This window comes from Marmota monax, unplaced genomic scaffold (assembly GCF_021218885.2).
Source record: "Marmota monax isolate L192 unplaced genomic scaffold, Marmota_monax_Labrador192_F-V1.1 WCK01_AAM20220418_F8-fsc00069, whole genome shotgun sequence".
Taxonomy (NCBI): domain Eukaryota; kingdom Metazoa; phylum Chordata; class Mammalia; order Rodentia; family Sciuridae; genus Marmota; species Marmota monax.
The window spans coordinates 3875630-3890807 of record NW_026695243.1 but is presented as its reverse complement, the minus strand read 5'-3'; the positions used below and the strand labels follow the sequence as shown (position 1 = coordinate 3890807).

Below are 15178 nucleotides of genomic sequence, written 5' to 3'. Positions count from 1 at the left end.
TTCTCAGGTGCCAGGGGTGGGCACATGTTGTCACCATCCTACCAACCCTGAGAGGTACCTGGGCATCTTGTCCCATCTCTGTCCAGCACAGTGCTGGTTGGGCACACAGCTCCCCAGCAAAACACCACTTCCTAGGAAGTCACAGGTGGAGGTGGCCAAGTGACTATTCTGCCTAAAAGAGGAATGAGCACTGAGGTGTGTAGGCACCTTCTAGGTCACCTTTGAAATCACTAGACACATGCTCCTCTGGGCCAGTGCCCCTTCCTTTCCTTCTGGCTGGAAAATGGCAAGAATGAGAAGTCACCTCACACCCATAAGCTGAGGTATGAGGACGGCAGAGCTGCCCCCTAGCACACACAGCTGCTCACCTACCTCTCCATTCTATAGTGCAAGAGAGAAAGAACTCTGAATACTTATGGGCTTCTTTGTTATAGCAGCTGAATCCATAATCTGACTCATACATGCCCATTTCAGGGATGAACAAACTGAGGCCCAGGAGAGTAGAGTGAAATTCAATCTTGAATCATGCAGACTCCAAAGCCTAAGCTTAGTCAGTAATAAAACCAGGGGTAGCAGCTACGTGGCACAAAAATATTACTCTTCCCTCTCATCCCATGGCAGATATTGTTAGCTAGGATATTCTTTACTGCAATGCCGTATTGAGGCCTCAGAATCCTTTTCAATATAGCATCACCAAGACAGCATTAGAGAGGAAATACATTGGCAATTCCCACACAAAGTTGCCGCAGTCTGGCTGGGCACAAAATCACGAGCCACTCACAGCCTTGTAGATTCAAACAGCAAGTCTTTATTCCTGACCTCTCACCAGCACTCTACACGCACGTTCTGGGGGAAATCCACTGGCACTCTACATCCCAAATACTCTCTGAATCCCGCGAGAACTCAACGGGAACTTAAGGAGCGGGCAGGCGCCTGAGGCAGCAGGATACTCCCTATTCCCAGCAGTATACACCCTAAACCTGGACCCACCCTAATCCAGCAGGATCCCCCCCAGACCTGGATCCACCCTGGTCCTTGAGCAGAGTCACCTTTCTCAAACGTTCATGCAATGTCACTGCAAATGACCTGGGTCCAAGGCAAGCCCATTTCCACAATGGAGAGTCCTTCCTCTAAGCAACATGGGGTAGGCTGACAAGGAAATTGCCATGCGTCATTCCTACTTAGCTACGGCTCTCAGCACAAAGACATGCACAGAGGACCTCATTCAATCTTTTTGTAACGGGCCCCTGAGCCCACTGAGTGACACTCATAGGGCTGGTATAAGGGAGTGCTAGAAAGTACAGAAAAAACAGGCCTTGATTCCCTCCTCAGCAGCTGTTCACGTGGAAACTCAAGGTCTGCTGCTCCCCTGGCTTCCAGCCTTAAGCTCTTAGGACTTGAGCCTGTGAATTCCTCCAGGGCCAGGGTCAGGATGCCAGCAGCCAGGCAGCCCTGCAGCCAGGCCCACAAGCCATGGCCTTTTCTCAGTGATTATATCCACTGTGCCTGTGCCAAAGTCTTTAAACAAATGGATCAGCTGGATAGGATTATTCGCTAAGAGTAATTCCATTTTGAAGGAAAACTGCCAAATATTGTGACTATTTGAGAAGCTAATGGCAAGCCCCCCTTAGCTGAGTCTTCTGAAACCTCGGTACTTGTGACTTCCTCTGGTTCTTTTCCACCGACCCACCCACCCACTCATCCATCTATGTGTCCAACCTTTCTCAAGCAGGTGCTCAGGGCCACGCCCCGTTGCCAGGTGGAGGGGCTCAGAGGGGGACCAGTCACAGTTCCCACCTCCAAGAACTGCAAAGGCTGGTGGGAGTGGGAGGGAAGAGGAACTACCAATGGGGTGATTTGTTACAAGAAAGGAGAGCAGGAGTGTTTGTGGGGGCACAGAGCTGGGAGTGGGACATTCAGACACTCTACAGAGTGGCAGAGTGCCTTCAACTAAGCCCTGGAGCACAAAGAGGATGAGAGGTGACTGAGCTGACAGGGGAGATCAGCATGGGGGAGTTAAAGATGGAAGACTTTTTTTACATGGTGCTGAGGATCGAACCCAGTGCCTCACACATGCTAGGCAAGCGCTCTGACACTGAGCCACCACCCCAGCCCCAGATGTAAGACTTTTAAAATGCAATCCCCATTCACCCACCTAACTTTCCAGACGGGGCTCCTCCTGAAGGAAGCTCACAGGGAGCTGGAGTAGAGGCTTGGAAAAAGGGAAGAGCAGCTCAGAGCTGTGAGAGTCCTTGGTAAGGCAGGGGGGTGGGGTGGATGGCCCTACACACTAAAGCAGCATGTCTGGAATGCTCAGAATGCAGCAGCCAGCTTCCCAGGACTGTGTGACAGAGATCAACATTCCTGTGGCTCCAGGATGGCTGGCAGCTTAGAACATTTTCGGGTTCAGTTGAGATCTGGAGATTTCCTTGGGTGACTGCCTGGTGAATTCACTGGACACCACTGTTCAGACTTGCTCTGGGTCAGATCCAGTGGGTATCTTTTCTCTAATTTTGAGAGAGTGGAATCTAAAGTCATTTCATTACATCTGGCTGTCTCCTAATTTCCCACCTGGCTCTCACAATCTAAGGGCAGGGTATCAGCCCAGGAGCTCTGCTCCCACCTCCAGGACCCTCCACCAGAACGAGAGGGGCCTGGAAGGAGGGAACCAGGGGGGGAGGGAAGGAGCCTCAGGAGGACCTGGCAGATGAGGAGTGGCAATGGATCATGGATGCAGGAGGCCAGCAAGGTTCTGGGGACCTTATGATCCAGTGGCCTTGCTATCACACGGGGTTCCTGAAGCCCAGATAGGAAAAGGGTGAGGAGCCCAACTCCTAATCTAGAAGCCTTCACTTTTCCATGCTCTGTAGTTCATGGATTTCATGGTGAAATACTTCTTTCATGGTTGTTTTTTGTTTTGTTTTGTTTTGTTTTTTGGTACTGGGGATTGAACTCAGGGGCATTGGACCACTGAGCCACATCCCCAGCCCTATTTTGTATTTTATTTAGAGACGTGTCGTCTCACAGAGTTGCTAAGTGCCTCATTGTTGCTGAGGCTGGCTTTGAATTCAGGATGCTCCGAACTCAGCCTCCCAAATTGCTGGGATTATAGGTATGCACCACCACACCCAGCCATGTTTTTTTGTTTTTGAAAAATAAAATAACCCACAAACATGGCAGCATTATTCAAAATACCCAAGAGATGGGAACAACTCAAGTGTTCACTGAGGGATGAATGAGTAAACAAAATGTGGTGCATACATACAAGGGAATATTATCCAACTTTGAAAAGGAAGGAAATTCTGACATGTGCTGTGTTATGAATGAAACACTGAGGACAATATGCCAAGTGAAATGACCCAGTCACAAATGTCCAACACTGTATGAGTCCACTGGTGTGACCCCACAGAGCTAGAGAGTGGAATGGTGGGGACCAGTGGCTGCAGGAATGGAAATGGGAAGTAGGGGGTTATGGTTTCATGGGTTAGGAGTTTTGGTTTACAAGATGAAAAAGTTCTTAAGATCTGTAGTACAACAATGTGAGCCAGGTACAGGGGTGCATGCCTGTGATACCAGCACCTCGGGTGGCTGAGGCACGAGGATCACAAGTTCAGAGCCAGCCTTAGCAATGTAGCAAGGCCCTGAGCAACTTAGTGAGACCTGTCTCAAAATTTAGATTTAAAAAAAAAGGGCTGGGGATGTGGCTTAGCAGGTAAGTATCTCTGGTAGCAAAACAAAACAAAACCAATTTAAGAATATTTAATACTACTGATCTGTACACTAAAAAATAGTTGAAATGTTGTGTTAAATATAGGTCTCGTGTGCGGTGAATAAATAAATATATATATATATATATATATATATATATATATATATATATATATATATTTTTTTTTTTTTTAAATTTCTAGTACTGAGGATTGAACCCAGGGTGGTTTGCCACAGAGCTACAGCCCCAGCCCCCATCTCCAGCCCTTTTTATTTTGAGACAGGGTCTTGCTAAATTGCCCAGGATGGCCTTGAACTTGCAATCCTACTGCCTCAGCTTCCTGAGTCACTGGGATTACAGGAATATGTCACTGTGCTGGTTGCAAGTTGTCATTTTATTTACATTTTTAAAAGTCAATAAATTATCTTTAAACAATAATCCTTTGTTTTATTAAAGCACTGATATTTTCATCAATAAAATTAAGGTGGGTGGGTCCAAGAGAGACCAGGCAAAGTATCACCAGCTTTGGAGTCACATGGCCTCAAATCCTGCTGTGGTCGTGGATGGTTTGAGTGTCCCCAGGGAATGTGTGTTGAAATTTAATCCCTATGGTGAGGTATTAAGAGGGTGGCATTTCCACGTGTGGCTTTTTGGAGGTGCATAGGATTAGCTAAAGTATTAGAGTGGAGCCCCTGTGACTGGATTTGGGAAGCTTTATAAGAGGGAGAGAGACTAAAAGAGATACTGATACATCAAATGCTCCCTGTCCCTTGCCATTGGAATGGCCTGCGCTGGTTGGGATTCTGCCACCATAAATAATTAAATAAAGCAACCTATCTCAGGTACAGTAGCGTGGCATAAACAAAAACCCCAATCTGACCAACCCCAGTCCCCATTCCAGACCTATGAGGGCTTTTCTAACAAGGGGGGGGGGGGTGGCTCAGGCTGAACCTTAGTTTTCCTGTAACTAGGATGGAGATAAAGACCCCCTGCTCCATGCAGAGTTGCCCCAAGTATAAGAAAGCAAGTGTGTCCCCCCCCCAGGCAAAAACAGCCAAGGTGCTTCACAAGCCTCCCCCGAGGCTGTCTGAGCCCACAGCCAGGGACAAGTACTCTGAAGTCTCCTGCGGAGTTCCAGGAAAGGGGCCACACATTGTCCCCACCACGTTTCCTAAATTATGTCTTTACCAAGTAATCCCAGAGAGCCAAGGTGGCCCCACAGAATCCCAGAGGGGTTCAGCCTTCCTGGCAGTGAACAGATGGCCAACACCACTGGACAACAGCCTGCCACCTGCCAGAGCAGATGGCTTTCAGGCTGGCTGCAGCTCCTCAGGCTTTAGTCACCTGGCCAGTCAGCCACCTGGCACCGACTCCTGCAGTCTGAACCTTTATGGGGCCAGCCCTGCAGGTGCCAGGACAGATAATGGCTTCCTGGGTATCAGAGTTGCCATGGTTCCATGTGACACCAGGAAGGCGCAGGGGCACACTTATTTTTTTCCAAAGAGCAGTCCTTTGCATCTAATCCTGGGCCATGAGACAGGGGGGAGGGGCACAGTTGGGTTGGGAGGGGCACCCGGACCTGGAGCAGAGGACCAGGGCCCCAGTTCTGGCTCTTCCTGTGGGTGACCTCAGGCAAGTCACTCAGCTTCTCTTAGACCCTCAAGCATGACTTTGTGAAAGGTCAGAAGCTCCAGAGGCAGACAAACAAGAGCCAAACCCTGGCCCAGCCCCCACGAAGCCTCAGGCATGTAGAAGCTCTCAGACCTCCTCTTCAGGAAAAGATGGTAACTGTCATGAGAACTAGAGATGACACACTGAGAGCCCCAGAACTGTGGTGGCAACTCATGGTCGATGCCAGCAGTTAATATGCTCAGATTATCTCTTCCCACTGAACAGTGAGGTCCCCGAGGGTAGGGATTTGATCCTCATTTGCCCTCTGCAGCGTCAGAGTTTGAAATACAAATTCTTACAGGGTCACTAACACCATTGGCAAGGGCTTCCTGACTGACTGAACTAGGTTAAGACCCCTGGCAGCCCATCTTCATGAAGTTAGTGGTACAAGACTCCTTTCTTTCCTACCACAGAGACACAGGAAATCATCTCACTGGGAAATCCAGGGGCTGCTTGCCCTCTGAGGAACTGGCCCAAGGTCCCCACCCAGCGCTTGTAGTGTCTGAGCAACCGCTGGACACCCAGAGGCTGAGTCAGGTCCCCTCTGCCCCACCTTCCTGTGTCTGCCCTTGAGTATAAGCTGGTCTCCTGCTCTCCTTCTTCTCTTTGGCTTTGCTCTCTGGGCTGTAAGTGAAACCCAAGTCCATGGGGCAGGAATGAATGGAGACCCAAGCTCTCATGTCAGTGCTCTGGCCCCATGCGCATGCTTCCTGGAGGCCCTGATGGGCTCACTTGGCCACCTTCTCAGGGCCTCTTACAGGGCATCCTGCTCCTTGTTAGACAAGAAGAATCAATGCTGAGGACCAGGAATGATGCAGTAATAGCCCACAGCTGCCTCTGCTGGGCAGCTGCAGGGTGCCGGGCACTGGCCTCCCGATCCAGACACAGGGCTCTCCAGTAACTATGGCTACAACTCCATCCACACAAGAGCAAAGAGGCTGGAGCCATTGCTCATGCCCAGAATCTGGGCCTGTGCCGTCTCATGCGAAGGCCTGTGCTCAGAACCCAGTCTGAATGAAGTGCACGGGGGAGGCTGGAGCACAGCAATCCTCAATCGAAGGCCACGCAAGGTTCAGTCCCCTCCACCACCTGTCCCAGAACAGAGCTGAGGTTTACTGGGAAGTTACCTAGTTTAAAAAAAAAAAAATCCAGATTTTTAAAAGACCTGAACAACTTCCTTGTGACCTTTCCCTCTGAACTTCAGGGAGTTGTCCACAGCCTGGGCAACCCTTACAAACCTCCAAGAGTCTTGCCTTTGCTTATGGAAGGAAGGAGAGTCCTCCAGGGACAGCAGCCAGGGCCAACCTGACTGCATCCAGCCTCCCAGGGCCTGTGGGCCACATCGAGCAACTCATCATTCCTTAGAAAGAAAGGCTAGGCCAAGGCGGTGGCCCGTGTGTCCAGGAATAAGGGGAGATGTGGGGAAGGCCGAGCCTCTCCCTCTGGGACTTCAGTGCGCTAGTCCAGGGAGCAGGCAGCTGCTGCGGTTCAGCTCAGTGCTCTCTCGGCTCTCAGAAGCACGAAGCAGCCTCATGACAGGAACACCAAGATGGCGGGGAGAAGAGAGGCTGAGGCAGAGGGAAGACCTGAGTTCCCACATCACCGCCACGGCCCCGCAGCGGCATCAGAGGGGATTTCACAAGCTCTAATTATGTCCTGGAGCGTTGATTTGTTTAAACACAACGCCTGTCCCTGCCATGAAACACAGGTCCTGTAAAGTTGGCCTCTGTCCTTCTCGCTGTTCTTTCCCAGCACGGACAACACTGCACATACCTCACAGGCCCTCAGGAAAGACTTGGTGAATACACAAATGAATTGGGAACAGAGGAAAGAGCAAGCCTCTCCCACTGTCAGCTACTTCACTGAACGTAACCTCTGACCTACAGCAATGAAACCTCTATCAGTTCCCCTGAGATCTGCTCACAAGGGTCACTGCTCTGAGGCAGGAAAGGAGCAAAACTAGGTAAGTAGAGCATTTTTCTGGATTGTTTTCTTCAAAAACAGAGCAGAAAGGAAAAAAAGAAAGAGAGGATATCCAGCAGTTAGTAAAATACATTCCCCACAACTCCCCAATCTGTAGCTACGGAGCTACAGCCAGTAAGTGGAGCAGCAAGGGACCGAGGCCAAGCTCCAACAAACGCTTAGGCCTTCCTCCCAGAGGAAGACGAGTCTGGGCTCTCAGTGAGGCAGCTGCTGAGGCCCCCAGGTCTCCCACTTAGGATTTAGGGTAACAGCAGTGCTCCCTGAGTTGCTTTTACCATGCTAACGAGAGGCTCCTGCCCAGCGCGGCAGCCCCCCTGTATCCCTGCCATGACCCACCCACTCCTCCATGAAGTAGCCCGAGCACTTCATTTCCTCTGGGCTGAACTTCTGAACAATCTGAATGTGTCTGGCTGTGTGGGGTCTGTCTTCCACAATGGCCTCATGGCTCTTCCTTCTGTAACTCCCATCATGAACTTCTCACTATGTTAAGTCTGAATCTTCCTCCTTGTCACTGTACAAGTGGCCCTGGCTCAGCCCTGGGCCACACCCTGCCAGCTTTCTCCATCTTCCGAGAGTCCTTCAGATATCTGCATCCAGCAGTCACTGCCAGCTCAGGTCCAAGGTCCCCCAGTTCTGTCAGTGACCCCTCCTAAGACCCTGCATCCAGAACACCCCCTGCAAACATGGCCCTTCCTCAGGTGTTGGGTCAGAACACCCCAGGAATGGTCCAAGAGACAATTATTAAAGTAGTTCTCCAGAGATCCCTGCTCTTGGTGGCCATTTGTCACAGAGTTTGAGTGACAGCACGTCCCTGAATAATCAACAATGGGCTGCATTTTCAACCTCCTGCAGCTGGTCCTCTAAAGACCACAGACTGGCCAGCTGCATATCACCTTGAGCTGTCCATCTCCACAGGGCTCCCAGCCAGGGGGCCTCTGGGGCCCGAGGCCTGCAGGGAGGCAGTGCTCACCTTCTGGGACTTTAACTCCTTGGTTAGCACCTCCACCTGCTGTTCCAATGCTACCACCTTCTCCTGGGCAGTTCGGTTCCGTAGCCCTTCAGAAAAGAAGGGGAAGGTGTTGCTCTGGCACTTGGTTTTCTGCGTGAGACAGGTGGTCAGGGAAAACTTGGGTGCAGGTTTTGGAGAATCCGCTGGCTCTTTCCCTGTCCAAGAGGAGAAATGCTGAGGTTAGGCTCCATCCAGACTGTCCTCGAAGGAGTAGACTGTTTCCCAAGGACTCGGCCTCAGCAGCACCTGAGGGCACTCTGTTGGCTGAGCCATTCTGCCCATTCTGTGTCCTGTCAGAGGTGACCCCGACCCTCATGAGTCTGTCATCCCACCCGGCTGGGGTCTGCCGGGGGCAAAGTCCTCAGGCACAAGCCTTACAACATTTTGCTTCTCACTACAAAATCCCACCTCTACCCTCTGGGTGACTTTCAAAGCAGATCTATCTGTTGATAGCAGCTTGGGATGAAGAGCTACTCTACATTCTTGTTCCAGAAAGCAGTTCAAGCTCTCCTTTGATTCTTATTGCAAGCTAAGTCAGGAGACAGGTTTCCCACAGTTGATGGCCCCAAAGCTGCCTGGTCCTTTTTAAAAAATTTTTTTTTCAGTTGTAGATGGACACAATACTTTTATTTATGTTTATGTGGTGCTGAGAATCAAACCCAGTGCTTTACATGTACTAGGCAAGCACTCTACCACCAAGCCCAGCCCCAGCCCCACATAATTCTTTTATTTCTTCTAGAGCCGGCACCAGCAGCCTACAGTCCACAGGCCAAATCTAACCCACAGCCCACTTTGGTAAATAAAATTGTATTAGAACACAGCCAAGCCCATTTGGTCACATTTGTCCATGGTTGCTTTCACTTCACAAAGGGAAAGCTGAGCACTTGCAAGCCTCAACTATTTACTTATAGAAAAGTCTCCTTACAGAAAATATTTGCCAACCATTGTTTTTAAGTCACTAACCTGTATTCATTTTTTTTTTGGTTTTTGGTGGTTTTGGGGATTGAACCCAGGCCTTATGCATGTTATCAAGTGTTCTACCAGTGAGCTACACCCCCAGCCATTTTTTATTTTTATTAAATTGACAAGGTTGACCTCAAAATTGAGATCCTTCTGCCTCTGCCGCCTGAGTTGCTGAGATTAAAGGCATGTGCCACTACACCAGGCTCTAAAAACTATATTCTTGAATCAAATTGAACATCGAAGAATCATTCTCATTGTCTGTCCCATCCCATACACTCCCATGCTTTGGGACACTGCCATTGGCCTACACCCAGGACATTCAGTGACCCAATTACATGGTCAAGGGACATGAAGAAGCATGTTCACATAGGACAAACATCATTACTTGTTATGAAGTCCTAGCACAGAAATTCCCTCAGCCCTCTGTGCTAGGTAAAGCTGTTTTGATTCTTCTAAGAAAACGTGTCTTTACATTTCCTCTAAAAACTGGAACAAGACAGGGATGCCCTCTTTCACTACTTCTATTTAACATAGTTCTTGAAACACTGGCCAGAGCAATTAGACAGATGAAAGAAATTAAATGGATACAGACAGGTAAAGAAGAACTCAAATTAGTACTATTTGCCGACGATATGATTCTATACCTAGAAGACCCAAATTCCACCAGAATACTTCTAGAACTAGTAAATGAATTTAGCAAAGTAGAAGGATATAAAATCAATACCCATAAATCAAAGGCATTTCTGTATATCAGCAACAAATCCTCTGAAAGGGAAATGAGGAAAACTACCCTGTTTATAATACCCTCAAAAAAAAGATACTTGGGAATCAACTTAATGAAAGAGGTGAAAGATCTCTATAATGAAAACTACAGAACACTAAAGAAAGAAATTAAAGAAGACCTTAGAAGATGGAAAGATCTACCTTGTTCTTGGATAGGCAGAATTAATATTGTCAAAATGACCATACTAGCGCTGGGGTTGTGGCTCAGCGATAGAGCACTTGCCTATCACATGTGAGGCCCTGGGTTCAATTCTCATCACCACATATAAATAAATAAAATAAATGTCCATTGACAACTAAAAAAAATTTTTAAATGACCACACTACCAAAAGCACTATACATATTTAATGCAATCCCAATCAAAATCCCAATGACATTCCTCATAGAAATAGAAAAAGCAGTCATGAAATTCATCTGGAAAATTAAAAGACCCAGAATAGCTAAAGCAGTCCTTAGCAAGAAGAGTGAAGCAGGTGGCATCACCATACCAGGCCTTAAACTATACTTCAGAGCAATAGTAACAAAAACAGCACAGTATTGGCACAAAAATAGACTTGTAGAATAATGGTACAGAATAGAGAACACAGAGACTAACCCACATAATTACAGTTTTCTTATATTAGACAAAGGCGCCAAATACATACATTGGAGAAAAGATAGCCTCTTCAACAAATGGTGCTGGGAAAACTGGAAATCCATATGCAACAAAATGAAATTAAGCCCCTATCTCTCACCATGCACAAAACTCAACTCAAAGCAGATCAAGGACCTAGGAATTAAACCAGAAACACTGTGCCTATTAAAAGAAAAAGTAGGCCCCAATCTCCATTATGTCGGATTAGGCCCTGACTTCCTTAATAAGACTCCTATAGCACAAGAATCAAGAAATGGGATGGATTCAAACTAAAAAGCTTCTCCTCAGCAAAAGAAACAATCAGTGAGATGAATAGAGAGCCTGCAGCATGGGAACAAATTTTTACTACTTGCACAAAAGATAGAGCACTAATCTCTAGGATATATAAAGAACTAAAAAATCTTAACACCAAAATAAATAAATAAATAAATAACCCAATCAATAAACGGGCCAAGGAGCTGAACAGACACTTCTCAGAAGATAATATATAAGCAATTAACAAATATATGAAAAAATGTTCAACATCTCTAGCAACTAGAGAAATGCAAATCAAAACTACTCTAAGATTTCATCTCACTCCAGTCAGAATGGCAGCTATTAAGAATACAGACAACAATAAGTGTTGGCAAGGATGTGGGGAAAAAGGCACACTAACATATTGTTGGTGGGACTGCAAATTGGTGCAGCCAATATGGAAAGCAGTACAGAGATTGTTTGGAAAACTAGAAATGGAACCACCATTTGAGCCAACTATCCCTCTCCTCAGTGTATACCCAAAGGACTTAAAAACAGCATACTACAGGGACACAGCCACATTAATGTTTATAGCAGCACAATTCACAATAGCTAAACTGAGGAACCAACCTAGATGCCCTTCAGTAGATGAATGAACAAAGAAAATGTAATACACACACACACACACACACATACATACATATATATACACACACACAATGGAATATTACTCAGCAATAAAAGAGAATAAAACCATGGTATTTGCAGGAAAATAGATGGAGTTAGAGAATATGATGCTAAGTGAAGTTAGCCAATTCCCCAAAACGAAATGCTGAATGTTTTCTCTGATGTAAGGAGAATGATTCATAGTGGGGATTGGAGGGGGAGCAAGGGAGGATTATATGAACTCTAGATAGAGCAAAGGGGTGGGAGGGGAAAGGAGGGGAAAACAGTAGGAAAGGCGGTGGAATGAGATGGTCATCGTTACCCTAAGTACATGTATGAAGACACAAATGGTGTGAATATACTTTGTGTACAACCAGAAATATGAGAAATTGTGTTCTATATGTGTAATATGAACTGTAATCCATTCTGCTGCCATATATAACAAGTAAAATAAAAAATAAATGTAAAAATCTAAAAAATATTTAGAGAATAGCTGAGTTGAATTTTAGTGCATCCCCTCACCCCTTCCTGCCAGTGCTATTTGGTCGTTGACACAATCAACCACATCAACTGTGGGCTGTTGTTTTTGGAGACTGACAAGAAACTTTGCATTTCATTGAGGTTTCAACCACAGCTATGAGTCTAGCACTCAGTTGCACTGAATTTTTCTCCCATGGAGTTAATAGAAAACATTTGAATTAATTTCACAACCTGCCAATGTTAATGTCTCAATATGAATAAAACACTTGGGTAAGTTCAATTTCTTTTCCAAGTTACACATTTATATATTTTAGCTATCATTTTAAGTTTTGTTGTCCAATTAAGTAAAACCGAATAAATAAAGGATTTTCCTCAAAAATCAATAAAAAACCTCTTTAGCTTGAAAAAAAAAAAGAAAAGAAAATGTGTCTTTAGTCTAACGGACACTGGAAACACACTAGTCACCTGCATGTCCCTGTTGTTGGCTGCTGGGAAGTTCAGCACCACATCTGTTCCCTACCTTTAGGTGCTTTCTTAGGATCTTAACAGGATCTTATGTAAATTTCCTAGCCTAAGTGACTTGTTTTTTTCCCTGATATGCATTTTAGTAAACTATCACCAATCATTTTTTGGACTTAGGTGCTAAAGATGTTAAAAATAAGGACGTGGTGTGGGACCCAGGATAGGTGACAGGCAGGGGTTGGAGGAAGGACTAAATGTCCTCCTGGAGGCCAGGCTGGGTGCAGCCAAATAAGGAATTACTCTTTGTAGGTAACAGAACCCAATACCTCTCAGCCTCATTGGGTGCAAGAGAGAGTGATCTTGTTCCAGATCTAAGAGAAATTCAGCTGTGCAAAGTGGAGCGCAGAGCTCAGAGGACGCAGAGCCTCCTTCCCGGTCCTGTCCAGGAGCATGAGAGCTCCCTGCAGCCCAGTGGCCCTCTGACTACACCACTGTCCACCAACCCTGAGGGTAAGCTGGGGAGGGACCACTGTTCCCATTTGGTAGTCAGAGATAACAAGCCTCGGGCAGTGGTTTGGTTCCTAGGATGTTGTGGGAGTGCCCCTAGAGTGACTGGGAAGGTGGGGCAGGGTGAGGAGCAGAGGGGCCCAGATTCCTATCCCTGTTTCAACTGTGCTTTGTATATTAGATTTTATTTGGGGGTCAAAGTGTCATGGCAGTGAAGATGTACAAATACTCCTCAATTTATGTGTTGATTATGTCCTGATAAACTCATTCTAAGTTGAAAACAGCATATACAGAAAATGCATGTAGTTCACCTGACCTATGGAACATCCCTTATGATCACATGGCTTTCCAGAAGCTGGGGCTCATTGCTACTGCTCTGTGTTGAGTGACAGTATCATACTGCATATTGCTAACCAGGGAAGACATCAAAGTAGTTCAGCAATTTAAGCTCTTGTCTAAAATGCACAAAGCCCTGGGTTCAATCCACAGTTCCTCAAAAGAAAAAAAAAAAAAGCAAGATCCAGTTTCTACTGAATTCACATTACTCTTGGTCTCTTGTAAAGACGAGAATTTTAAGTTGAACCATCGTAGGTCAGGGACCACTTCTAGTTTTAAAAACCACTAATTTAGATGAGGCAGCAGGCAGCCAGGGGGCCAGAAGGCTTGGCCTCAATCCTGGTCTGTCACTCACTGTGTGGTCATGAACAAGTCACTCCACTTTTATGTGCCTCAGTTTCCTCACTTATCACAGGAGGATAGCAACAGTATCTACAGTGCCGGTTGCTGTAAGGATTTACAGGTCCATGTAGTTTAAATGCTTAACACATGCACATGAATGAAACCTGAAAGATTCTGCTAAATGAAAGGAGCCAGTCACAAAGGAAGGGCCACAAGTTATAGATTACATTCACAGGAAACCTCAGAGCAGGCACATGCATGGAGACAGATGGCAGATTACAGCTGGAGGGAGGTGGGTACTGGGCTTGATGGTTCAGGGGTGCAATGTTTCTTTCTGGGAAATAAAAATGCCCCAAATTGATTAGAATGATGGTTGGATAATGAACTGCATCCTTTAGATGGGCAGATTGTATGCCATGTGCATTATGCTTTAATAAAGTTGTTACCAAAAAGAGTGCTTAGTGCAGCCCAGCACAAGGTGCCTGCCACAGAGTGTTAGTTTGTTATTAGTCTTGTTGGTTTGAAACAGCACTGACTTCTTTGTGGACTGGTCACTGTGATCTCCAGGAGCCTTATGGGGTACTGGGTGCTACAAAGGGTCACCTTCACAGCCCAAGGATCATCTCTGCCTTAAGAAGACCCCACACTGTTGCTGTCTTAGCTAGTTTTCTCCCAGTTGATTCTAGTGTAATATACATTCTAAGGGTACCAATGCCAATTCAAGAAGCCAACCCTCTCTGATGGTATGGGGCATTCATATTTTGTGACAGAAACAATGAAATGCTGTGTCAACCTAAAGGTGCCTTGTTCCACTTCTTCAGGCAGATCTGGTTTTAATTGTCCCAGGAATTACCCTATGCATAAATTGAGGAGTATCTGTACATCCTCACTTACCACTAAGTGGTACAGTGGGACTGGAGATGCAGCTCAGTGGTAGTACACTGGTAGTTGCCTACCATATGCAAGGCCCTGGGTTCAATCCCACCGGCGGGGGGGTGGGGGGGAGTACAGTCAGTGAGTGTTAAATCTTGTGTGTGTATATTTTATATATAAATATATATATTTTATTTTATTTATTTATTTTGGTACTGGGGATTGAATCCAGGGCACTTAACCACTGAGCCACATCTCCAGCCCTTATTTATTTATTTATTTTTTGATGGTAGTTGGACACAATACCTTTATTTTATTTATTTTATGTGGTGCTAAGGATCAAATTCAGTGCATTATACATGGTAGACGAGCACTCTACCACTGAGCCACAACCCCAGCCCCTCTTTTTTTATATTTTATTTAGTTGCTTAGGGCCTCACTAAATTGCTGAGGCTGGCTTTGAACTCGCGATCCTCCTTGCCTCAGCCTCTGCAACTGCTGGCATCATAAGTGTGTGCCACTGCAC

At 46.3% G+C, this 15178-nt stretch overlaps 1 protein-coding gene across 8 annotated transcripts in view; it reads right to left on the bottom strand.

The window, feature by feature from the left end:
- The window catches only part of Tbc1d2 (TBC1 domain family member 2), a 47318-nt gene that overhangs the window by 15761 nt on the left and 16379 nt on the right, over nucleotides 1–15178 (bottom strand). For 6 of the 8 annotated variants that reach the window (XM_046457425.2, XM_046457426.2, XM_046457424.2 and 3 more), the window contains one exon: nucleotides 8334–8527. In XM_046457425.2, the coding sequence (XP_046313381.1) occupies nucleotides 8334–8527 (194 nt within the window). Of the gene's footprint in view, nucleotides 1–58; nucleotides 176–2155; nucleotides 2473–8333; nucleotides 8528–15178 lie in introns of those variants that run through there. The other 2 variants (XM_058578076.1, XM_058578075.1) reach the window with 2 other exon arrangements.